The sequence below is a fragment of the Rhinatrema bivittatum genome, chromosome 15 (assembly GCF_901001135.1).
Source record: "Rhinatrema bivittatum chromosome 15, aRhiBiv1.1, whole genome shotgun sequence".
Lineage (NCBI taxonomy): Eukaryota > Metazoa > Chordata > Amphibia > Gymnophiona > Rhinatrematidae > Rhinatrema > Rhinatrema bivittatum.
In genome coordinates this window covers 78,556,497-78,582,177 of record NC_042629.1, presented here as the reverse complement: position 1 = coordinate 78,582,177, position 25,681 = coordinate 78,556,497, and the positions used below count along the sequence as shown (strand labels likewise).

The 25,681-nt window shown below is 45.0% G+C and overlaps 1 protein-coding gene across 3 annotated transcripts in view; it reads left to right on the top strand.

Annotated features, from left to right (window-relative positions):
- The window catches only part of CASZ1 (castor zinc finger 1), a 357,431-nt gene that overhangs the window by 198,293 nt on the left and 133,457 nt on the right, over positions 1–25,681 (top strand). For 2 of the 3 annotated variants that reach the window (XM_029579133.1, XM_029579131.1), the window contains exons 4-6: positions 7,611–7,679; positions 18,357–18,447; positions 19,427–19,591. In XM_029579133.1, coding sequence (XP_029434993.1) covers positions 7,611–7,679; positions 18,357–18,447; positions 19,427–19,591 — 325 coding nt within the window. The remainder of the gene's footprint in view (positions 1–7,610; positions 7,680–18,356; positions 18,448–19,426; positions 19,592–25,681) is intronic. The other variant, XM_029579132.1, reaches the window with a different exon arrangement.

Sequence of the window (25,681 nt, the reverse complement as noted above, 5' to 3'; positions counted from 1 at the left end):
TAAAGTTTAAAAAAACAAAGAAAGAATAGTAACAAGAGGAAATCAAGGGAAACAGGTACGTTTATTTTACTTTGCTTTAATCTCCCATCGCCGGTGGTAGAAGGAGACAGCGTCAGAGGCACATATTTTGTTTTAGGCTCTCCTGCTGCCTTTCCTCCCTCGGGTGTCTGCCGTGCAGTCGCAGACGGACCTGAACATGCCGAAGGGGTGCTGATGCACCATGTGTGGTGACAGCTCCGCTCACCTTTCTTGTTACTGCCCCTGTTCCCGTTGCCGCTCTGGTGGAGAGGGCAATCGGGAGGGACTGCGGAGGCAGCTCGGAAGCAGTGCATCTCTGGTGGGCCGAAGGCTGCCATGCGGGAGGCTGACGATCCATTCTCACTGAGCGCAGGAACGGTGGCCATCTTGGATATGCTCGTCGCTAAGGGGAAGGCTGCAGCAGGGGGAGGGGATCTCCTGCCCAAGCTTTTTCCAGTCAAGTTCAGCTTTGAGGAGGCCCGGGGGGCCCACAGGGGGCAGTCAGAGGAGAGATTGATCCTCTGGAAGATGATTCTGATGGTGCCTCTCCTTTTTCACCTGAGTTTGTCCTGTTGATGTACAAGGCATTTTTATCCCGCAAGGCCGCGGAGTGGCCCTTTCCTAAGTGGAGGATGGCAGAACCTCCCCACAGAAGTCCAGATTTTCAGGGGCTTTGGGGGCTTTGTGGGCTTCTAGGATTCAGAGGGTCCTTGGTCCTTCCGGGTCAGGGGCCACCGAGGAGGGCTCTTCAGAGGACTCTGATCAGGGATTGCCATCTGGGGATGGTTCTCCCAATGCTGATCCTTCTCAATGCCCGCAGGATCTGGAAGAGGATGCGACAACAGTCCCGACGATGAAATGACGATGATAATTCCAAGGTGGTTCATGTGTTTCAAAGAGAGGAACTCGGGCCGCTGGTCCTGGTGGAATTGGGAATAACCATTCCGCAGGACCAGGCTGACCTGGAGGAAGTATCCAGTCATGACAGACTTGAGGGGTCCAGCCAAGACTTTTCCTTTCCACAAGTCGGTTAAAGTGTTGGTGGTCAGGGAGTGGGATACTCCAGAGACTGGCCTTAAGGTTAGCAGGGCTATGGATAAGCTTTATCCTTTGCCCAAAGACATTTTGGAGCTCTTAAGGGTGCTGAAGGTGGATGCTTCTGTCTCGGCTGTTACAAAAAAGACCACCATTCCGGTAGTTCGAGCGGCAGCTCTTAAGAATTAACAGGACAGGAAGCTCGAGGTACATCTCAAGAAGATCTTCAAGGTGTCTGCTCTGGGCATCCATGCTGCTGTGTCTAGCAGCTACATGCTCTGGGCTAGTTTGAAATGGGTACAGCAGTTGCAGATATATGTCATCCCAGGAGTCCAAACAGGTGGAGCGATTGGAGGCTGTGATGGCTTATGGTGTGGATGCTTTGTATGACCTCATTCACACTTCGTCCAGGACCATGATGTCCACAGTTTCTGCTAGGAGGCTTCTTTGGTTAAGAAACTGGTCAGCGGACGTTTCGTCAAAGACTCAGCTGGGAACATTGCCTTTTAAGGGAAAACTTCTGTTTGGAGAAGACTTGAAGCAGATCAAACATCTGGAAGATAACAAAACATCTAGAAAATAACAAAGTACACAAGATATCAGAGGACAAGCCAAAAGGATCCAAAGGATTTCTTCCAGTGTGCGCTCGGTTTCAGGGACAAAGGCGTTTCCATCAGAGCAGAGCTCCAGCTGCTGGCCAAAGGCAGACCTCAGGGAGGTTGCAGTCCTGGAGCCAGCCATTTCGTGGTTGCAGAGTGGGCCAAGATGGCTCCGGCCAGGGTAGTGGCGGAGGCAAGCCGGCGCAATGAGGCGAGGCTGGCTCACTCCTCGCTTACAGTCATTGGGGGTTGTCTGACTCATTTTTACGAGGAGTGGGTCAAGATCATGTTGGACCAGTGGGTTCTAAGCATGATAGGACAAGACTCGTTTTACAATTTACTCGGCCGCTCAGAAACCTGTTTATGGTGTCTCCCTGTGCCTCAGCAGAGAAGAAGTTGATCGTTCAGCAGACCATACAGCAGCTATGAATGCCAGGGGCCATTATTCCCATTCCCCAGGATGAGCAGGGGACGGGGCATTATTCCATTTATTTTGTAGTGCCAAAAAAGGAAGGAAGCTTTTGTCCAATTCTGGATTTAAAGAATGTAAACATAATTCTCAAAGTTTCCGGATGGAGACTCTGAGGTCCGTCATAGCAGCAGTGAGAAGCGGGAAGTTCTTGGCTTCCTTGGATCTGACGGAGGCGTATCTGCACATAGGAATTCACTTGGACCATCAGAAGTACCTCTGGGGAGGCATTTTTAATTTTGCGCTCTTTCGTTTGGCCTAGTGACTGCCCCGAGGACCTTCACCAAGGTGATGGTGGTGGAGGCGGCAGCCCTCAGAAAGGAAGGCATGCTAGTTCACCCGTATCTGGACGATTGACTCATCTGGGCGAAGTCAGAAGTCTTTTGCAGACGAGTGGTGGATATGGAGGTGCATCGCCTTAGTTCGTTGGGATGGATAGTGAATCTGTCCAAGAATCACCTTTCTCCTTCACAGGTTCTGGAGTTCTTGGGCGTGTGCTTCAGCACCTGAGTGGGGAAGGTTTTTCTCATGGAGGAGTGGATTGTCAAGCTGCAAACTCAAGTTCGGAACCTGTTGGAGGCCCAAGTGCCCAGGATATGGGATTAATTGCAGGTCCTCGGTTCCATGGCCTCTACCTTGGAGTTTGCCCATATGAGGCCTCTACAGAAAGCGTTGCTAGCCCGGTGGGATCTAATTTCAGATTTGTTTCATCTTCCACTACCGCTTACAGAGTCTGCTAGATCCAGTCTTTCGAGGTGGCTTGGCTGGAACCATTTGTGCCAAGGGTTGGATCTCAAGGTGCCACAGTGGATGGTAGTGACTACCAACGCCAGTCTCTCCGGTTGGGGAGCTATGTGTCAGTCCTATCAGTGCAAGGCCAATGGTTAGGGGAGGAAGTGGTCTGGTCCATCAATCACCTAGAAACAAGAGCAGTACGGTTGGCCCTACAAGAGTTTCTTCCTCTTTTGCACAACCGTGCAGTCAGAGTCCTGTCCAATAGTGCAATGTTGGTGGCCTACATCAACTGTCAGGGAGGTATCAAGTGCCAGCAGTTGCTCTGGAAGTGGAGATGCTGACGTCCTGGGCGGAGCAACATCTGGCCTCGATAGCGGCCTTGCATATAGTGGGATACAACAATGTGCAAGTGGATTTTCTCAGCTGGCAATGTTTGGATCCAGGAGAATGGGAGCTCTCGGAGGAGGCAATGACCCTAATGACTCGCAGATGGGGCATTCCTCATATAGATCTTATGGCAGCTCAGAGGAATGCCAAGGCGCCATTCTTCTTCAGCTGGAGAAGACAGCACGGAGTGGAAGGGGTCAATGCCCTGGTTCTTCCTTGGCCGCACGACATTCTGATCTATGTGTTTCCACCATGGCCCCTGGTAGGCAAGATTGTGAGAATAGAGGTCCATCCAGGAAAGGTGATTCTTGTGGCTTCGGAGTGGTCATAAAGGCCTTGGTTTGCAGATTTGGTAAATCTAGCAGTGGACAGCCCCTTGAGACTGGGCCATCTGCCATAGCTTCTACAATAGGGCCCTATGTTTTCAGATCAAGTGGATCGCTTTTGTCTAGCGGCTTGGCTTTTGAAAGGAAATAATTAAGAAGGAAAGTATTTCCTGAGGATGTTATTTCTACTCTGTTGCATGCTCATAAGACTTCTACTTCCTTGGCATATGTCAGGGTTTGGAGAGTTTTTGAGGCTTGGTGTATGGAGCAGGGGGTTTATCCTCTGCGAGCTTCGGTGGCGCAGATTCAGGCCTTTTTGCAGAGCGGCCTGTCGAAAGGTTTGTCCTTTAGTTCCCTAAGAGTGCAGGTGTCTGCCCTGGGCTGCTTGCGAGGCAAGGTTCATGGAACAGCCCTAGCTGTGCATCTGAATGTGGTACGTTTCTTCCGAGAGGCGAAGCATCTGTGCCCCTTTTGGAGCCTTGATTTTGTCCTCAAGGGCATGTGTGAAGTGCCATCTGAGCCTCTAAAGAGGGCCACCATAAAAGATCTGACTTTGAAGGTGTTTTTGTGGTGGCGATTTGTTCAGCCAGAAGGGTGTATGAGCTTCAAGCCCTGTCATGTAGAGAACCCTTTTTGTGGATTTCAGATTCTGGGGTCTCTCTGAGGACGGTTCCGTCTTTTCTGCTGAAGGTAGTTTCGGCGTTCCACTTAAGTCAGCTAGTGGAGCTTCCGGCCTTTACAAAGTTGGAGGTTGTTGCACCTCACGCAAAAGAATTAAGATGTTTGGATGTCAGAAGGGCCTTGTTGTGGTATCTGGAGGTCACTAACAGTTTCAGATTGTCGGATCACCTTTTTGTGCTATGGAGTGGTGCAAAAAAGGGTCAGAAAGCATCGAAGACCACGAATGCACGGTGGTTGAAGAAGGCTAGTGGGTCCGCATATATCTGTCATGGTCGTCCTATCCAGGAGGGGTTAAGGGCTCATTCTACCTGTTCCCAGGCGGCCTCCTGGGCAGAATGCCAACTGATGTCGCCACAAGAGATTTACAGGGCGGCTATTTGGAAGTCTTTAAATACTTTTGCCAGGCACTACCGATTGGATGTCCGGCTCCAGACATTGACAGCTTTGGTGAAAGTGTTTTTCGAGCGGGACTCTTGCAGTCCCACCCTGGTTAGGGAAGATTTGGTACATCCCAGGAGTCTTGACTAATCTGGGTACATACAGAAAAAGGAAAATTGGTTCTTACCTGCTAATTTTTGTTCCTGTAGAACCACAGATCAGTCCAGAATCCCACCCAGTGGTGGAGAGAAGTTTTTGAGAGCCTGCTCGATCTGTTTTTTGTTCTTGAATAACTCTGAAGAATGGCACAGGGTTCTTGTTAATCCTTTCAATAGTTTTTGAATTGCATTATAAATTTTACTCTTTCCTCTGCTCATTCCGGGGAATTTGATAGTGTTGAGTGTTGGAAACCTATTTGACCTTTTTATGCTTTGGTACTTGGTAATACTGAGGAGCTGCAGGTGGCATACTGGGTTAAGAGGCGGTGTCTGTAAAACTTTCTCTGTCACCATCTGCTGGCAGGGAGGCAAAACCCAGGAGTCTGGACTGATCTGTGGTACGACAGGAACAAAAATTAGCAGGTAAGAACCAATTTTCCTCTTTTTTCTCTATCCACAGAAAAAGGAGATGAAAAATCCTCAGGTACTTTTGTCAACAGGTATCTGTGTAATTACATTTTTAAAAGAAAACTTTGAGGTAGATTTTAAGTGTGCGCACATCCATGTGCACATCACTTTTTTAAAGGTCCGGTACTTCTGCTTGTATGAGGAGATATACGCATGGCCGGGCCATTTCTACAATGTGCTCAGTGCACACATGGGCCAGCCACGTAAGTAACTCCCGGTATTTGCATGCGCTGGGCTTTAAAAATATGCCCGTATGTGCATAGTTTCCTTTGAAAATTTGTCTATCATGTCTTCAGGTACAGAACTACCTGAAGACTTTGCACCTATGTGGGCTACTAAAACATTCTGCAAGATAAATCAGACTACCTGCCCCTTAATTGGAGCGGCCTGGGAGGGAACTGAGGAAGGCCGCGATGTTGCCATGTGAAAATTGCAATATTCCATTCACCTTGCGCGCGCCACCCTGGATTTTATAACAAGCGTGCGCCAGCGTATGTTTAAAAATCTACCCCTAAAAGCGTATAATAATGTCTCTTTATAGGTGTACGTCATGACTGCGCCTTGTGTGCAGTTCTGGTTGCCCCATCTCAAAAAATATATAGCGGAATTAGAAAAGTTACAGGGAAGAGCAACAAAAATGACGTAGGGGATGGAACAGCTCCCTTATGAAGAAAGGGTAAACGGGTTAGGTTTTTCAGCATCGAGGATATATGATAGTTTTATAAAATCATGAGTGGGAAGAGAAAAGATAAATATAGAATAGTTATTTACCCTTTCAATTAATATGAGGGCTAGGGAATAAATTGGAGAAAGCATTTTTTCACTAATGAATTTGTTGACAGAGGATGTGGTCACAGGAACAAAGACAGAAAGGTTTTAAAAGGGTTTGGAGAAAATCCTGGAGGAAGTCTATAAACAATTAACTAGATGACTCTTGGAAATCCAGTTCTTGTTGCTGGGAGTGAGCAACAAGAAATTGAATCTACTTTTTGCAGTTGGCCACTGCTGACAGAATGCTGGGCTTGATGGACCACTTTTTATGTTTTTATAGTGGTTTCTGGAATTGAGAGGACCTGGGCCTCTGAGTTCAGAGTTCTGTTTATTATGTTGCTTATTTATAACATATATCTGTTCCTGTTCTGATGGTCACAGCAACTTACAATTTGACACATTCATAAATTATATTGGAAACAAATTTTGGTTGGGCGGGGCTGTTTAAATATGACAGTCTCTCTCCAAATCATATGACCTGACACAATCCACCTGATAATCCAAGGCATAGAAAGGAACCAAACAAATCAGTAAAATCCATCTTTTCTATCTGATTCCCTTCTAGCCTTTGTGCTAGGCCTAGGGTTGTCATCCGGCTTCAGATTTTGAGGACAAGTTCATCCAGTCTTGGTTTTATTCCTTTGAATACAGGTACTTATAGTCTTGCTTTTCTTAGGGAATGCATTAGGGAAATCAGAATAAGTCCCAGCTTGCAAAACCAGAACTGCATCAACCTGTCCTGAAAATCTGGAGCCAGTTAGCAGCTCTAGGTAGGTCTCCCCTATCCTCATTACTCCTAATAAAAACTGAGACCTCAGCATACTTTGCTGGGAAGCACCTTCTGAAGCTAAAACTATCAAATGTCACTTTCTCTCAGCTGTGTAACCAGTCAAATTGCTCCCTGCTTGATGATTGCGTTTAAAGAATACATGTTGTGTGATTATACCTGACTTCAGTGAGTCCTGTGGAGGTAATTTTCAAAAAGATTTACACACGTAAAACTACTTTTACATGCATGACTTCTTTGAAAATTCACTCCATAAAGCTGAATTTTCAAAAGGTTTTACGAGAAAATGGACTTCTGAAAATTGCTACAATATATGCTACTTTTACGCACATAATTCCTTTGAAAATTCACTCCTATTATTGTATGTTCCTTGAGACAAAAACTGGAACAGCTCACACTACAATGCCCGTATTGGCTGCTCTGATTGCCTGGATTTATAGATGGCCAGTGCCACAATTTCATGATGGCAGAATTGTTACCGCAACCACTGTGTATTTCTAATCCTCTCCCACTTTTCTATGGATTCACCTGGAGGCATTGAGGGCGGGTGGAAGATCTGACTTTCCCATGCAAATCTACAGGTGGCCAAAGATTCAGTTAGCAGTGATCCCACCATGCCTGTTAGGCTTAGCTTTAGGGGAGCAGGAATAAGATTTTTTTGCACAGGGATGAGGTATGAAATAGAAGCCCTCACAAGGTGAATCTCTACTAATCCCAAGCTTCAGTAGCCTGCTCTTCAATGCTCCAGGAGAGGTGCTGACCTTGTTTTAATCACCTCTGCCCTGTGTTTCTAATTAGGAATGGACTGACCACAGAGAAACCAGCTGTCACCGAAGATGTAAATATTTACCAGAAATATATTGCCAGGTAGGCCTGTTCATCATTTTTTCTTTTTCTTTTTTTTTGGGTGAAGAAGATTGCATGTCTTGGTAAAGGCCATAGAGCAAGAAGTGTTATTGAGTCTTCAATTTCACCCTTATAGGCATTTAGATTGGGTTCACTTCTGATGGCTATGGGGGGGAGGTGTGAGCAAGACCAAGATCCTATGCTCTCCCTCTTCAGACAGACTGGGTTTACAGCTGGTGGTGGTAAGGGGGCGGGCGGGGGACTGCAAATAAAAAGGTGTAAGTGAATCCAAGATTTTATGCTCTCCCACTTTAGACAGACTGGGTTCATCCTGGAGGAGAGGTAAATGAGGCCAGAATCCTTTGCCATCCATTCCTTCCTCCTTAGAAAGACTGAGGTGAGGGGGGTGGGGGATCCAGGATCATAAGCCTGTCCTCATGGCTGGCCTGCCTCTCTGAGAATGAAAAAGCAGATATGTTGTGTATTAGGCATGTCTTCACTGGGGAGGGAAAGGCAAATTTGCAGCTCTGATACTCTCTGCCTGGCAGCAGACCTGCAGAGTGATTTGGCCCTTGCTGTGTGCTGTCTATGTGTACATACAACTTTGCACATGTTTATGTATGTACTTACATATATTGGAGTGAATTTTCAAAAGCATATACACACATAAAAGGCTGTTTTACAAGCATAGGTAAGCCTTTTGAAAATTACCCCCGGAGCTGTACGCATGGAAGCAATTTTATGTGTTCTTGAAAGAATAGTTCCTATGTTATAATGGCTGCGGCTATTGTATTACATGTGTGCATATATGTGCGCATGATATCAAATAGGCTGAAAGTGCCTACTTGTGCACCCTATTTGATATATACATGCACATTTGTGTGCAAATCCTGCTTCCATCACGTAAGTGAGGGGATGTTAAGGATGGGATGTGGGGTTCTGGGCTGCAAGGGGGGTTGAGAGGAAAGAAGAAGATAAAAATGGCAAATGTTTTATAGTTTTTCTGATTTGCCTTTGGAGTGCATCAGAGACATTGCCCACTGAAGATTTGTGTATTTGGTAACTGCTTAATAAAAGGGACAGGCGCTGATGTCATTGCCAGTTTGACCAGTTTGTTCCCAGTTCACCCAAGCTAGGTATTGGACTTTCAAATCCCCCTAGTTTAATTGTCTTCCTGTTCCCGTTAGCCCCAACCCGTAATAGCCCACTGACTAGCCTAGATTTTTTCTTTTATGACTTAACACGCCATCCATAGCAGTAGTAAAGTTAAGAGGCAGGGGATCCCGGGGCGCACCTGTGCGTGAAGGTATATACGCGCACACCTGTTGGCCTCCCCCCACATGCCTATGCCCCACTCCTTTTTTATGCGCATAGCAGGACATGCGCGCGTACTCAGGCGGCTTTGAAATCCCGTTCTTTGTGTACCAGCCTAACTTGTGCGAATTTATCCTGGTTTGGACATGCGACGTACTAATGCATTGCACACTGTGATACTGCGTCCCACAAGGCAAGACATTATCGCGGGTTACGATTTTTTACCTAGGTGATTTGGAATGTCAAAAATTTTCCTAACCGTGCCCCTTTTTTTAATCACGCCCACTAACGCACTATATTCCCACAATAAATGTAGCAGTTTGATGAATCTAGGCCTAAGATTGTTAGCTTTCTTGGGATAGAGTATTACTATAGTACCTGAATGTAATCTGCTTTGAAGCACCAAAAAGTGGAATATAAATACATAAATTTAAAATTTAAAAATAAATTAAAAAAAAAATGAACACTCTTGCTGGAGTGGTAACCCTGAACAAAATTATGGGTCTGCACTATTTTGTACCTGCAGGAGTTTCCGTGCTAGTCTCCTTTCTCATGTTCTGAGACCTAAATATGAAAGGGCCTGAATTGACTTTACTGCTTCAGATACAAAGGTTAAAACTTCCTTTAGCAGTGCCTGAAATTAAATTCATTAAATAAAATGACAATTTATAATAACATTAGAAACATTTTCACTGAATAGTAGGATTTATTATTTCAAAGCTATCCAAATTAATATATTTTTTGCCCAAACTATTTACTATTTTGTGAAAATATTTGAATAAAGCACTCTGATGTCTGTGGTTCTGACAGGTATAAAGCAGAACTAGGATGTTTCCCCTTATTACTTACATATAAGAAAGACTATTCAAATTCTGCTGTTACCTCGGTGATATGAACTCCTCCACTACCAGGCCCTCTGTGGTAAAACATAAAACCCAAAATACATTTAGCACCTGCACTGCAAATCTGACATATCAAACCAGCACTAACTCCCAGGACACAAACAGCAATGACCTCACCAGATATTGTACTGGGCCCTAGAACACTGGAAGACCAAACAAGCTGAAATGTATTTCCTCCTATACTGTGCAAAATAAAATATCAGAGATGCACATTCCCAAAACTAAAAGAGAAAATAAAAAACTATTTAAAATAGATTTAGTAGGAAAAACTGTATAATCCTGAGAGGAAGAGAAGAAACAATAGCTAGAGCAGGAAAATATGTTGTTTCCCACTATCAAGCCAGAAACATAATTGGGGCAGTTTTCATTAAGCTTCCTTCTAGTATATGCACTTTATATTGCTCGGTTATGAATCATTGGTTTCCCCAGCCAGCTGCCTAGTATGCCATGGTGTTCCCCCAGTCAGGTACTAGCCAAGGCTGACCCTGTTTAGTCACACTCACAGGAATGCAACATGAATGCTGATCCAACTGCTCTCTTTCATTAAGCTGAATAGTGTTAAGATAACACTGATACTTTTTGTACCAATATAACTTGTACCATGTTTTCACAGTAAAGCTACCCAGATAGTTACTTTCAAAATTAGGTTCAAGTGTGTACAGATGCTGTGCATCTGCTATTTCTGCAGGCAGCTGATCAGGTAAAACAGTGCAAATACATTGCTGTTTTTCTCCCTCCACTTAAATACATACCTGGGAACACCTCTTTTTAATCCGGCTAAAAGTACATTGTGAAAGTTTGTGCATACTTTTAGCTGCTTGAATAGGTCCGTTTTCAAGCAGGCAGTCTGCCCAGGCAAATACCTATTTTTCCAGATAAAGGCCTAATCCTCAGGGTCTAATAGTGCTGACTGGCCTGTATCGAAGAAAAGGCGGCATCACTCTGCAGAATCACCAGAACAACCAGTGTTGAAGAGGTACGGAGCATTGGTGCACCAGCACCATTGAAGCATGGCACTCATGCCCCATCGATGCCATCTACATATGCATCGTTGGCGCCATTGACAAACATGCTCAGTATAGCCGACAAATGCATCGATGCACTCCAGGCATGGTAAGTCAATGAACATAAGAACATAAGAAATTGCCATACTGGATCAGACCAAGGGTCCATCAAGCCCAGCATCCTGTTTCCAACAGAGGCCAAACCAGGCCACAAGAACCTGGCAATTGCTTGGTTATGAATGCAGTCGAAGTATGCAACCATGAAATCATTAAAACATTGTTGAAGCATAAACATTGGCGCCAACAAAACTTAAAACATCTACACCGAGTACCACAAATTTGATACATTCAATACCTCAAGTCTCGGATAGTGGAGCCTTCCCACATCAATTGCATCTTGTCAAATTACCAACACTATTTTATGTGGGCCATCCAAGATCAGGAGCAGAGAGAGATTTTGATATCTCTAGCTCTACCCTCTCCAGTCACTAGAGTACTTAAAGACACCAGATCCCATATGTTCTCTGGTGCTGATTTCTTCTAATAGACCAAGAGCCCATTCTAGCCTCAGAAGATATTCCACCATCCACTCCAAGTCAGAGAACACCTCAGCCATTTGACCAAATAGCGGAGCTGGTGAAAAATTTCTTTACCTGTTTGGCAAAAGAAAAAGGAACTTTCTATCCCCTCCCTTCTGGTATTGCCAGCATCTTCCTACAAGAAGGCATCTAGGGGAAATTCAGCTATTATGTTCTGAGGAAAGGAATACTATCTCCTGAAAGTTAGTCATGAAATTTATTTAGTCCAGTAAAACAATATCATTATATATATATTGTTAGAACTAAAATTTGTCATACTAGGTCGCCTGTTTCCAACAGTGGCCAATCCAGATCACAATTAACTGGCAGGATCCCAAAAGGTTAATTTATTCCATGCAGGGATAAGCAGTAGATTTCCCCAAATCCACTTTAATAATAGTTTATGAACTTTACTTAAAAGAACTTGTCTAAACCTTTTTTAAATCCAGCAATACTTAGCAACTTTCACCACATCCTCCAGAGTTTAGTTATGCGTTGAGTAAAAAAATATTTTCTCCTATTTGTCTTATGCATCACCTCGTAACTTCATTGAATATCCCCTAGTCTTTGTACTTTTTGAAAAAGTAAACCCTCAGTTTGCATCTATCCATTCACTCATTATTTTATAGACCTCTATTATATCTCCCCTCAGCCTTCTCTTCTCCAAACTGAAGAGCCCTAAGTTCTATAGCCTTTCCTTATAGGTGATTCATTCTATCCCCTTTATCATTTTGGTTGCCCTTCTCTGTACCTTTTATAATTCTGCTATATCTTTTTTGAGATGCAGTGACCAGAACTGCACACAATACTCAAGGTGCAGTTGCACCATGGAGTGATACAGAGACATTATGATATTCTCTGTTTTATTCTCCATTCCTTTCCTAATAATTCCTAGCATTCTATTTGCTTTCTTGGCCACCACCACACACTGAGCAGAGGATTTCAACATATTATCCACGATGATACCTAGATCCTTTTCCTGGGTGGTGACTCCCAATGAAGAACCTTGAATTGTGTAGCTATAATTTGGGTTGCTCTTCCCTACATGCATCACATTATATGTAGTCTGCCATTTGGATGCCCAGTCTCACAGTCTTGCAAGCTCCTCTTGCAATTTCTCAAAATCCTCTTGTCATTTAACAACTTTGAATAATTTTGAATCATCAGCAAATTTGATCACCTTACTAGTTCCCATTTCTAGGTCATTAATGAATGAATATATTAAAAAGCAGTGGGCCTAATCACTGTTCCCTCTACGCTAAGCATGCGAGCAATCGCTCATACATTTTGGAGCATTGCTTACAAGTTTTACATGATCATTCACATAAATTTGTCTTTTTACTATATACAGAAATGCAACACTAATGCTGGCACTCAAAAATTGTTAGTTTAAAAAAATTGTTGCTCACACAAAAAAATGTGCACACACATAGTCACTCCTTAGAGGGAACATTGGGCCTAATACAGATCCCTGGAACATCCACTATTCACCTTTCTCCAATTTGACCATTTAGCCTGTCTGTTTTCTATTTTTTAACTAGTTCTCAACTCATAATAGAACATAGTCTCCTAGCCCATGACTTTTTAATTAACTCGAGTCTCTCATGAGGTACTTTGTCAAATGCTTTCTGAAAATCTAGATACACTGTATCAACTGGCTCACCTTTATCCACATGTTTATTCACGCCTTCAAAAAAATGTAACAAAATGGTGAGGCAAGACTTTCCTTGGCTAAATCCAGGTTGACTTTGACCCATTAAACTATGTCTGTCTATATATTCAGTGATTTTGTTCTTTAGAATAGTTTAAACCATTTTTCCCAGCACTGATGTCAGGCTCACCGGTTTGTAGTTTCCCGTATCATGCACTTAGAAGTAAAATTTAAGACCTGCGTGCGGGCGCACATGTGCGTGCATTTGAAGGCGAGCACACATGGATGCAGCAATTTTATAACATACATGCATATATGCGCGTACATGTGCACGTTATAAAATCGGCTATATGTGATACATGTGCACACGATTTTATATTGACGCGCACATCTGTGCGCAAAAGGCGACTCAAACGTGTAAGTGGGGGGAATTTTAGTAGATATGCGCGCCAACGCAATTATCTATTTCCCCAGTTTGTTCCCAGTTCACCCCAGTAAAGGAGAGGACTTCCTAAACCCTCTAGCTAACTTGCCTCCCTTTTACACTTTTAGCCCTGAGCCTTAAAACCCACTGATTAGTCTAGTTTTTTTTCTTACATGACATTCATGTCATCCATAGCAGAAGTAAAGTTTCGCAGTAGGGGACCCCGGCACATGGTTGTGTGCGTAAACACGCACAGACTTCATGTCCTGCCACTTTTGGTGAAAAATCTTTTTTGCACGTACCTGGAGATATGCGGGTACCCATTTCAGTTTTAAAATCTGCAAGGCACATGACATGCCACGCGTGTATCTCCCAGCTTTGGTGCGTGTAGGATTTTAAAGTCTATCAGTTAGAGCGTAGATGCATTTTCAGCTCTAAGTGCATACATTTCCAGCAAACATCTACCTAAAGAAAAAGCAGATGCACATGATAATGTGTTTTCTCCTTCGACAAGCAGGGCTGACAGGACCTTCCCCTGATGAATCCATGCTGCCTTGGGTTCAGCAACCCACCAGACTGTAGATAGTTCATTATCCTTTCCTTCAGCAGCATCTCCATTAATTTTCCCACCACCGATGTGAGGCTAACCGGCCTGTAGTTTCCAGCCTCCTTTCTACTACCATTCTTGTGAAGTGGGACCATCACTGCTCTTCAATCCCAAGGCACCACTCCCATTTCCAGGGATCTATTGAAAAGGTTCTTCAGCGGACCTGCCAGCACATCTCTGAGCTCCTTCAGTATCCTGGAATGTACCTCATCCAGCTCCATGGCCTTGGCCACTTTCAGTTTGCCTAGCTCTTCCTATACATTCTGTTCCATAAATGGAGTTTCGTCTACCCATCCCCATCTACGATCATGTCCACTAGCAACAGCCATTCTCCAGGGTCTTCTTTAGTGAAGACCAAACTGAAGTATTTGTTTAATATTTCTGCCATTTCTTCATCTCTCTTCACACATTGTTCCTTGTCACCTTTCAATTTCACTGTACCACTATGGACCTTCCTTCTTTCTCTGATATGTCTGAAAAATGTTTCGTCACCTTGCTTTTACCTCTTTGGCAATCCTTTCTTGTGCTTGACCTTTTGCTTTCCTGATTTCTTTCTTCGTCTCCCTCAGTTTCACTAAGTATTCTTCCCTGTGTTCCTCTTTTTGGGATCCTTTATACTTCTTGAACGCTGTTCTTTTTGCCTTTATTTTTTCAGCCACTTCCTTTGAGAACCAAATTGGTTTCTTTTTCCTCTTACTTTTGTTTACTTTTCTAACACATAGATTTGTTGCCTTTGTAATAGCTCCTTTCAGTTTGGCCCATTGTTGTTCCACCTCACCCATTTTCTCCCAGGCTTCCAGTTCTTCCTCTGGGAACATTTCCATTTTGACAAAGTCTGTATTTGTGAAATTCAAAACTCAGTTTACAATATCAAACTATACCGTCTAATGGTCACTGGTGCTCAGGTGAGACATTATCCCCATTTGTGAGCATCAAATCAAATATCATATCCTTCCTTGTGGGTTCCATTACCATTTGTTTGAACAGAGCCCCTTGAAAAGCATCTCTCTACTTCTTGTAGATTCTGCAGATGGGATACTCCAATCCACATCCGGTAGATTAAAACCATAAATGGGGATTTCTGTAGATAGCAGGATGAATTAGCCATATTTAATATCCGCCCACCTCCCTGGAGAGTTGACTACAGAGCTAATGCTAAGCTGTTCAATCAGCTGAGGGATTCATAGGGCAGCACCCGTATGGGAATTCCCACACATGCTCAGCAGAGTAACAACTCTGAGCTAGGAGAGAACAGATTCGTTCGGCACTGTCAGATGATGTCATCCATGTGTCATGGCTAATTCATTCTGCAGTTTTTAGAGACCCCCATTTACAGTAATCAAACTTGCTATTTGTCTTTGCAACAATTTTCCAAGGGAGGGTATACAAATGCCTTCCCTTAAGCTGTTGCAAAACCTATAGATAAAAAGAATGTGTGGATCTTGTCCTGTTATGCCCGTCGGTCGCAGACGGCTGTGACCTCTCATGCTCACCTCCTTTTTCCCTGCACCGTCAATCCTAGGAAGAATGGCAGCCTCCACCAACCAACACCGACCTTCCCAGCATACCCGGGATGGCGTGGGCACTGCCGACCGCCATTTTGTCTCCGGAATCACCTAAGGCGCGCGCACAAGGGCCTCCTTTGTACACGTCTTGGCGGGAACCTCGGGGGCGTCCCCTCCAGATGACATCAACTCGCTGCTGTACTTAAGCTGACTGGCCCTTTGCTTCAACGAGTTAGCAAGGAGCTCCATTCTTGGACTTACAGTTCCAGATTCCTCTCTTGGCGTGTGGACGCTCTGAGTACCCGCTCCTCGGGGGCCCTTCCGCATTCCTGGCTATCCGCTCCTCGGAGGGCCTTCCTGCCTTGGAAATCTACCTGACCCACTTCTCAGGACACTCTCCTGGAACTACCACTTGTGAGTACTTTACTACAGACGTCAACAATACTAGCTTTACTGAATCTTCTCTGCGGTGTACCCCGTGCCTCGGGCCACTACCGTTTACTCTTCAGTAGAAGTTGTTCCAGTATACCCTGAGCTGCAGGGTATTGCCGCACCAGCTACAAGATCCACTTCCGGGTTCCTGCACCTCAGTCTTCTCATCATCATCCTCAGCAAACCCTCTCTGCGGGCCACTACCGGATCTGCACTTCTGAGGTAATCTCTACTCGTCTGAAGGGACTTCCTGGCGTACCCCGCTCTGTGGGCCACTACTGAATCTTCACATCAGTGGTATCACCCTGGGTATACCCCACTGCTCAGAACTGTACTTATTTGCATCTCCCGCTCTGCGGGCTCTGCCTTTCCTTCCTTCATAATAAAGTCTCTATCATACAGCTGTGTTCTATGCCGCTGAGTCCGCGCCTTCTGACAGTGAGGCTCATAGGGATCCTCCCTGTGGGCGGAGACACCTCTCATCTCGGCCCAGGGTTCACATCCTTACAAAAACATAACATGTCTCTAGGCAGAAGTTTGGAAAATTGCCCCCTCCCACCCCATGAGAATCTATACCCTATACTATGGAGCGGTTTTCATACTGTCCTCACTGGGACAAAGACTGAATGTACTTTATCTTGCACATACTTTTGCTGTGAAATTTGTTGTAGGTACAAACTATGGGGCAGATTTAAAAAAAATAAGAACATAAGAACATAAAAAAATACCATACTGGGTCAGACCAAGGGTCCATCAAGCCCAGCATCCTGTTTCCAACAGTGGCCAATCCAGGCCATAAGAACCTGGCAAGTACCCAAAAACTAAGTCTATTCCATGTAACCACGCGAGCGTGTACTTTTGTTCGCGCACCAGGCGCAAAACCAATGTGATGTTCACACTAACACCGGTATAAAAAAGGTTTTAAATAAATAAACAAGAGTACACCGGATTTTAATAGATACCCGCGTCGGCGCGCACAAAGGTTGCGCAAAATTGGCATCCTGCGCGCACTGAGCCACGCAGCCTGCCTCTGTTCCCTCCGAGACCGCTCCGAAATCGGACGGGCCTCGAAAGGAACTTTCCTTCCACCCCCCCCCCGCACCTTCCCCTCCCTTCCCCTACCTAACCCACCCCCCCTAGCCCTATCTAAACCCCCCCACCTTTGTTTGAAAAGTTACCCCTGCCCGAGGCAGGTGTAACTCGCTTGCGCCAGCCGCACGATTCCCCGGGCCGGGAGCAGTTTTGGAAGCCTTGGCCACGCCCCCAAAACGCCCCCGGGCCGGAACCACGCCCGTGGCCCCGCCCCCGGATGACACGCCGCTGCGACACGCCCCCCCCCCCCCAGGAAAGCCCCGGGACTTACGTGCGTCCCAGGGCTTGCGCGCACCGCTGAGCCTATTCAACATAGGCTCGGTGCGCACAGGGGGAACTTGGGGAAGGTTTTCGTGGGGTATGCACGTATGTACCCCTTTGAAAATCTGCCCCTATGTGTGTTTGTATGCATATGCTTTTATGTGGGTAAGTTTTTGCTGGAAGAGTACACCCAAATATTTGAAAATATACAGCATACTTTTCCCCCAAGGGAATGCTGCCTCTCAGTCCAGCTAAAAAATACTTGTGGACCAGATTCTCAGCCTCATTGAGGAAGGGTCATTTTCAGAAAGCCGATTAATGAAGATAAAACAATTTTTTGCCCACATATATCACTTTGAAAATTGAGCTCCATGTGTGCAGTTGGTCACAACATATTTATTACATAGTACAGTTTGTGTACAGTTGGTGAGTATATACTTTGTATGTGTGTTAGTATAAGAGCACTGCATTGTTAAATTAGTCAGATGCTGTTCTTTAAAAATTAATAGCTCTGAACTGTTTCGGGTGTCAGAAAGGCAGAGGAATAAGTCTAACCCATGAAAAAAGTGCCCTTTAACAGTTTCTTTCAGCAGACTGAACTTGGAATGATCTTAGGACTAGAGAACAGGAGCCCAATATTTCCAGTTAATTTTGGTGTAATGGCCCATCCATTTGTGCTCTTTGTAAATTTCCAGTGTAATGAACAGAAACAGAGAGAGATTAGATGGTTACTGCCAAAGACAGATATGGAGGAGAAACAGAGGATAAGGGTCATGCTCCCTGCTGAGGAAAGTATCTTATCACATATCTTGGTGATGGAGCAGTGCCTCCTGTCTGTCAGCTCAGAGAAGCAGCATCTCCCATTGAAGTAAATGCTACTTGTCCTGGAATGCATGTACTGATTGTTTTCTTGCTGTTTGTTCTTTAGATTTTCAGGCAGTCAGCACTGTGGGCACATTCACTGTGCATACCAATATCGAGAGCACTATCACTGCTTGGATCCTGAGTGCAACTATCAGGTAGGGACACAGATGAGGGGATGAAGGAGAAGGGCAGTAAAGACATGGAGCAGAAAGGAGGAGAAAGTAAGGACTTGGAAAAGTGTGGACATTGGGATCTTGAGGGCAGTGAGGAAAAAGGGCACTTGAGACCTAGAGCAGTGGAAAGGACTCACTTCTATACCAAATTCTATTTTTTTAGCCCAGCATTTTTCTTCAGCTCCTTTGGACAGCCCCTCCTGAGCTTTCATTCCTAAGAACCTTAAGTATCCCTCCTCCCAATTTTTTAACCCTCTCTTATTTAGTCCAGCCATTCTAGCAATTGTTGTCAGGCATGGGCCACTGATTGCAACTCCTTCCAGAACCTAGTACATGTGCACCCTGAATGTGGCCACAAGGTGTCCGCTTATGTAATGGATCAAGCTCTCCTTCTGACTGTAGTGTATGTGGTAGTGACAGAGTCTCCTATCTGTGTGTCTCTAGTTTGAACAGCGTTTGCAGAGTTTGGTTTCTCACTTTAACTGTAGTTTGTATGGTGGTCACAAAGCTCCATGTCTGTATGTCTGTACTCTTCCTCTGGCTGTAATTTGCACAGTGGTCATAGCAAGACATGGGATGCACTGGTGATGGGGCAAAACCCAGCTCCCCAGGGCCCTATGTGCTGTGCTGTAATTACTAGGAGAAGTGCCAGGGTTAGCTTTAGGAGAGAACTTTTACTTATTTCCTCATCTGATTACTCCATTCACTCTGTTTAATGTTAATATACTGGGATTGTCTGTAATCATCCCCCTCTTTACAAGGCATCTGTTATCACACTGAATGGAAACAAAAACTTTAAAGCATTAATACAGCCTTATATAGATGTGAAGTTTAAGCCATATTTTTTCTTTCTTCTGTTTAATATTTTACCAGTCCCTCATTCTGTTGGTATCACTCATTCTCTCTCTGCTTTGCACTCTGTGTCTTATACTTTCTTTCTCTTCCCTTGGTCTCTCTTCAGAGATTCACCAGTAAACAGGATGTGATCCGACATTACAACATGCACAAGAAACGGGATAACTCCCTCCAGCATGGCTTCATGCGCTTCAGCCCACTGGATGACTGCAGCGTGTACTATCATGGCTGTCACCTAAATGGGAAAAGCACACACTACCACTGTATGCAGGTAAAGTCTCTCAATCCAGTACAGCAGCCGAGTGAAAACAGATCTCCTCATGAAATAAACTGCAGTATCATTGTCGGCCTTTCTTTGGCTGGGCTCCAAATGCAGGGTCTGAGCCACGAGCTGATGACATCCCTTCTTTTGCATTTGGTGGAAATTGACAACCTGTACTATATGGGGGTGAGGAGATGATTATGTTACAATTTAATCCAAAACCAGAGGATTAAACTTCTGTGACTGCTTCTTGGCCTTTTGGGCAAGATCAAGTGTAGGTTCCAAGCCACAAAGTAAAGACAGTTCTTTCCCTTCTTGTCATTTAGCTCAGACTGAGAGCCCCACTGGGATGGGATAATGTTAGAACCACTGCCAAAGCAGAAGAAATTAAACTTTCATTTTTAAAAAAAATGTGTTTTGTGGGAAGAGGTATTGTAATGAGGGTCACAGATCTGAAAAATCAAAGAGAGCCCATTTTTTAGGTGGAATTCATACCCTTGACAATAGGGGTCCCTCCCAAAGATCTCAACAATAACACAGTATCTTATAGGATACACCAAGCCCTGCTATTTAAATGCATAGACTATGAGTCTGGGCAGGGCAGTTTTCTGAAGCTTTGACTGAAAATTGTCCTCCGATATTCTGCTAAAGTATGCAGAGGTTCCATAACATGTATTTTTAGTCATAGGGAAGAGAGGAGTTTCTGTGGCATGTTTAGGGTGGAGAGGAAAACAGCATGCATACTGTTCCCTCTCTCCACAAGGCCCATTCAAATAGCAGGTGCAAAATATGTGGCCACTTATAGTGCACATACTTTGTAGTTGTCAAACTTACAAAGGGAAATATGCTAAAAGTGCGCACATGAGTACATTTTCAAAGGAGTTACATGTGGATAATTAGCATATACGACATACATAAGAACATAAGAAATTGCCATGCTGGGTCAGACCAAGGGTCCATCAAACCCAGCATCCTGTTTCCAACAGTGGCCAATCCAGGCCATAAGAACCTGGCAAGTACCCAAAAACTAAGAAGATCTCATGCTACTGATGCAATTAATAACAGTGGCTATTCCCTAAGTAAACTTGATTAATAGCTGTTAATGGACTTCTCCTCCAAGAACTTATCCAAACCTTTTTGAACCCAACTGCACTAACCACATAATCTGGCAACAAATTCCAGAGCTTTATTGTGCATTAGAACATAAGAACATAAGAAAATGCCATACTGGGTCAGACCAAGGGTCCATCAAGCCCAGCATCCTGTCTCCAACAGTGGCCAATCCAGGCCATAAGAACCTGGCAAGTACCCAAAAACCAAGTCTATTCCATGTAACCATTGCTAATGGCAGTGGCTATTCTCTTAATAGCAGGTAATGGACTTCTCCTCCAAGAACTCATCCAATCCTTTTTTAAACACAGCTACACCAACTGCACGAACCACATTCTCTGGCAACAAATTCCAGAGTTTAATTGTGCGTTGAGTAAAAAAGAACTTTCTCCGATTAGTTTTAAATGTGCCCCATGCTAACTTCATGGAGTGCCCCCTAGTCTTTCTACTATCCGAAAGAGTAAATAACCGATTCACATCTACCCGTTCTAGACCTCTCATGATTTTAAACACCTCTATCATATCCCCCCTCAGTCGTCTCTTCTCCAAGCTGAAAAGTCCTAACCTCTTTAGTCTTTCCTCATAGGGGAATTGTTCCATTCCCTTTATCATTTTGGTAGCCCTTCTCTGTACCTTCTCCATCGCAATTATATCTTTTTTGAGATGCGGCGACCAGAATTGTACACAGTATTCAAGGTGCGGTCTCACCATGGAGCGATACAGAGGCATTATGACATTTTCCGTTTTATTCATCATTCCTTTTCTAATAATTCCCAACATTCTGTTTGCTTTTTTGACTGCCGCAGCACACTGCACCGACGATTTCAATGTGTTATCCACTATGACACCTAGATCTCTTTCTTGGGTTGTAGCACCTAATATGGAACCCAACATTGTGTAATTATAGCATGGGTTATTTTTCCCTATATGCATCACCTTGCACTTATCCACATTAAATTTCATCTGCCATTTGGATGCCCAATTTTCCAGTCTCACAAGGTCTTCCTGCAATTTATCACAATCTGCTTGTGATTTAACTACTCTGAACAATTTTGTGTCATCTGCAAATTTGATTATCTCACTCGTCGTATTTCTTTCCAGATCATTTATAAATATATTGAACAGTAAGGGTCCCAATACAGATCCCTGAGGCACTCCGCTGTCCATTCCCTTCCACTGAGAAAATTGCACATTTAATCCTACTCTCTGTTTCCTGTCTTTTAGCCAGTTTGCAATCCACGAAAGGACATCGCCACCTATCCCATGACTTTTTACTTTTCCTAGAAGCTTCTCATGAGGAACTTTGTCAAACGCCTTCTGAAAGTCCAAGTATACTATATCTACCGGTTCACCTTTATCCACATGTTTATTAACTCCTTCAAAAAAGTGAAGCAGATTTGTGAGGCAAGACTTGCCCTGGGTAAAGCCATGCTGACTTTGTTCCATTAAACCATGTCTTTCTATATGTTCTGTGATTTTGATGTTTAGAACACTTTCCACTATTTTTCCTGGCACTGAAGACAGGCTAACCGGTCTGTAGTTTCCCGGATCGCCCCTGGAGCCCTTTTTAAATATTGGGGTTACATTTGCTATCCTCCAGTCTTCAGGTACAATAGATGATTTTAATGATAAGTTACAAATTTTTACTAATAGTGTGAAATTTCATTTTTTAGTTCCTTCAGAACTCTGGGGTGTATACCATCCGGTCCAGGTGATTTACTACTCTTCAGTTTGTCAGTCAGGCCTACCACATCTTCTAGGTTTACCGTGATTTGATTCAGACCATCTGAATCATTACCCATGAAAACCTTCTCCATTACCGGGTACCTCCCCAACATCCTCTTCAGTAAACACCGAAGCAAAGAAATCATTTAATCTTTCCGCAATGGCCTTATCTTCTCTAAGTGCCCCTTTAACCCCTCGATCATCTAACGGTCCAACTGACTCCCTCACAGGCTTTCTGCTTTGGATATATTTAAAAAAGTTTTTATTGTGTGTTTTTGTGTGTTTTATGTTTTTGTGTGTTTTTGTGTGTTTTATTGTGTGTTTTTGCCTCTACAGGATGCAGGATGCATCCTGCATCCTGCATTCTTTTCAAATTCTCTCTTAGCCTGTCTTATCAATGTCATACATTTAACTTGCCAATGTTTATGCTTTATCCTATTTTCTTCTGTTGGATCCTTCTTCCAATTTTTGAATGAAGATCTTTTGGCTAAAATAGCTTCTTTCTCCGATTAGTCTTAAATGTGCTACTTGCTAACTTCATGGAATACCCCCTAGACCTTCTATTATTCGAAAGTGTAAATAACTGATTCACATCTACTCATTCAAGACCTCTCATGATCTTAAAGACCTCTATCATATCCCCCCTCAGCCGTCTCTTCTCCAAGCTGAACAGCCCTAACCTCTTCAGCCTTTCCTCATAGGGGAGCTGTTCCATCCCCTTTATCATTTTGGTTGCACTTCTCTGTACCTTCTCCATCACAACTATATCTTTTTTGAGATGCGGTGACCAGAATTGTACACAGTTTCTCACAGGACAAGCAGGATGGTTGTCCTCACAAATGGGTGACATCGAGGATGGAGCCCACCACGGAAAAACTTCTGTCAAAGTTTAAACAGAACTTTGACTGGCCCCTACTGGGCATGCCCAGCAAGGCACTGACCCTGCAGCCAGCAGGGGTCTCCCTTCAGTCTTCTTTTTTCCGCGCAGCAGTTGCCACGCGGTGAAAGGAGCTCTCTAACCACGTTCCTGACAGGAATTTGGAAGTTAATTTCCTAAGAAAATTTGCCCCTCAGGGGTCTCCCTTCGACAAATTTTTAGTCATCTTACGGAACCCGGTAAGTTTTTTGCCTTTTTCCATCGACTACCGTCGATTTTGGCCCTTGAGGCCTGTTGGCACTTACCGATCCCCAGCCTAAATTTTGGCTTCAGGCCATGGCAACGGGGTTCCGCCGTTGTCCGGATTGTACCCGGACTATGTCCATCACAGACCCCCACAGGGTTTGTGTAATGTGTTTGGGTAGTGAGCATGATGTCCTGACTTGCACCAAGTGTGCCTTAATGACACCCAAGGGTCGCAAGGCCAGGATGGAGAAGATGGGGCTCCTCTTCCATCCACCCACCCCAACGCCATCGATAGCATCGACGTCATCGGAACCAGCACCGTCGAAGTTGTACCATCATCGTCAACCCTCCGGTGACCGTCCTCCATCGATCGCTTCTCGGCCGTCGACTCCCGTCCCCCGGATGGGCGAGGGGATCGGAAGGAAAAGCACCGCCATCGACGGCACAAGTCTCGGCCTGTCGAGGATCCACAGCCATCGACCTCTGCTCAAGCCGAGCCACCGACAAAGAAGCCGCGAACAGACCGGACACCCTCCACGTCTCGTTCGCCGGCATCGAGGAAACCCTCACCCTCCCGGGGTGCGGGGGCCATGATCCCACCGGTTACGGTGGTCCCTCCGGCCCTGCCTCAGCCTCCCTCTCCCGTCGAGCCGGGTATGGTTACCCCTGGTCTCCGGGCAGAACTGGACCGGCTGGTCCAGGAGGCCATCGAGAAAGCGATGAAGAAATTGCAACCTCCATCGGCACCGTCTCCGGCACCGGTTCCAGTGCTGCCCCCGGCACCGACACCGGCACCGGCTTCGCCACCGAGGAGGGAACCGACCACCGAGCCGTTGATACAAGCGATAGCACCGCTACTGAGCCGCATGGAGGCGCTTATGACGGCCCTTCCATCGGTGATTCCAGTACCATCGACAACACCACCGTCTCCGACTGGATTTTCATCGGCAGGAGAAACACCGTTCCGGATTCCTCCTTCCGGGGTGGTTCCATCGGTGCCTTCTGGTATATCTCCACCGATATATCCTTCGGTTCCATCCATTCCACGCCAGGCACCGATTCCATCGGCAGCACCGAAGCCATCGATGCCATTTCTGGTTCCACCTACGGCACCGATTCCACCTCGGTTTCCATCGATGCCTTCAGAGCCTCAGCCAGGTCCATCAGGGCTGCAAGCCCCACTTGATCCCTACGATACCTGGGGTGATGATGATGATACATCTTCTGACACAGATTTGCCTTCGCCACCATCTCCTACAGAGAGTAGAAAAAGATCTCCTCCTGAGGATCTATCTTTCATTAATTTTGTGAAAGAGATGTCAGAAGTTGTACCTTTTCAACTACAATCTGAAGCTGATGACAGACACCAGACGATGGAACTCCTTCAATTTCTGGATGCTCCAAAAATCATCGCTTCCATCCCTATACACCAGGTGTTTTTGGATCTGCTCAAGAAAAACTGGGAATCTCCTTCATCAGTGTCCCCAGTTAACAAAAAAGCTGACTCCACCTACCTTGTCCAGTCAGCACCAGGTTTCCAAAAACCTCAACTGGATCATCGCTCTGCTGTGGTTGAGTCCGCGCAGAAGAAGGCCAAGCGTCTTAAGCCACACTCTTCTACCCCACCTACCAGGGACAACAAGTTCCTAGATAGTGTTGGACGGAAAGTCTATCATGGAGCTATGTTGATTTCACGCATAGCTTCATATCAACTTTACATGACTCAGTACAACAGAGCCATCCTTAAGCAGATGCAAGACTATGCTGACACGTTGCCAGACCAATACCAACCGCAGCTTCAAGCCCTTCTTCACAAGGGATTTGAGGCAGGGAAGCACGAGATTAGGACTGCCTACGACATATTCGATGCTTCCACGAAGGTTTCAGCCACAGCCATCTCAGCCAGACGTTGGGCTTGGTTAAAGTCATCCAACCTTCGCCCAGAGGTCCAAGATCGTCTTGCTGATTTGCCCTGCTTAGGCGACAATTTGTTTGGAGAGCAAATTCAACAGATTGTGGCGGAGTTAAAAGACCACCATGAGACGTTGAAACAACTCTCATCTGTCCCACCTGAGGTGACCTTCAAGCAACCGCAAAAGAAGGACTCTAAGAAGTCCTTCTTTCGACCCCGCCGCTACTAC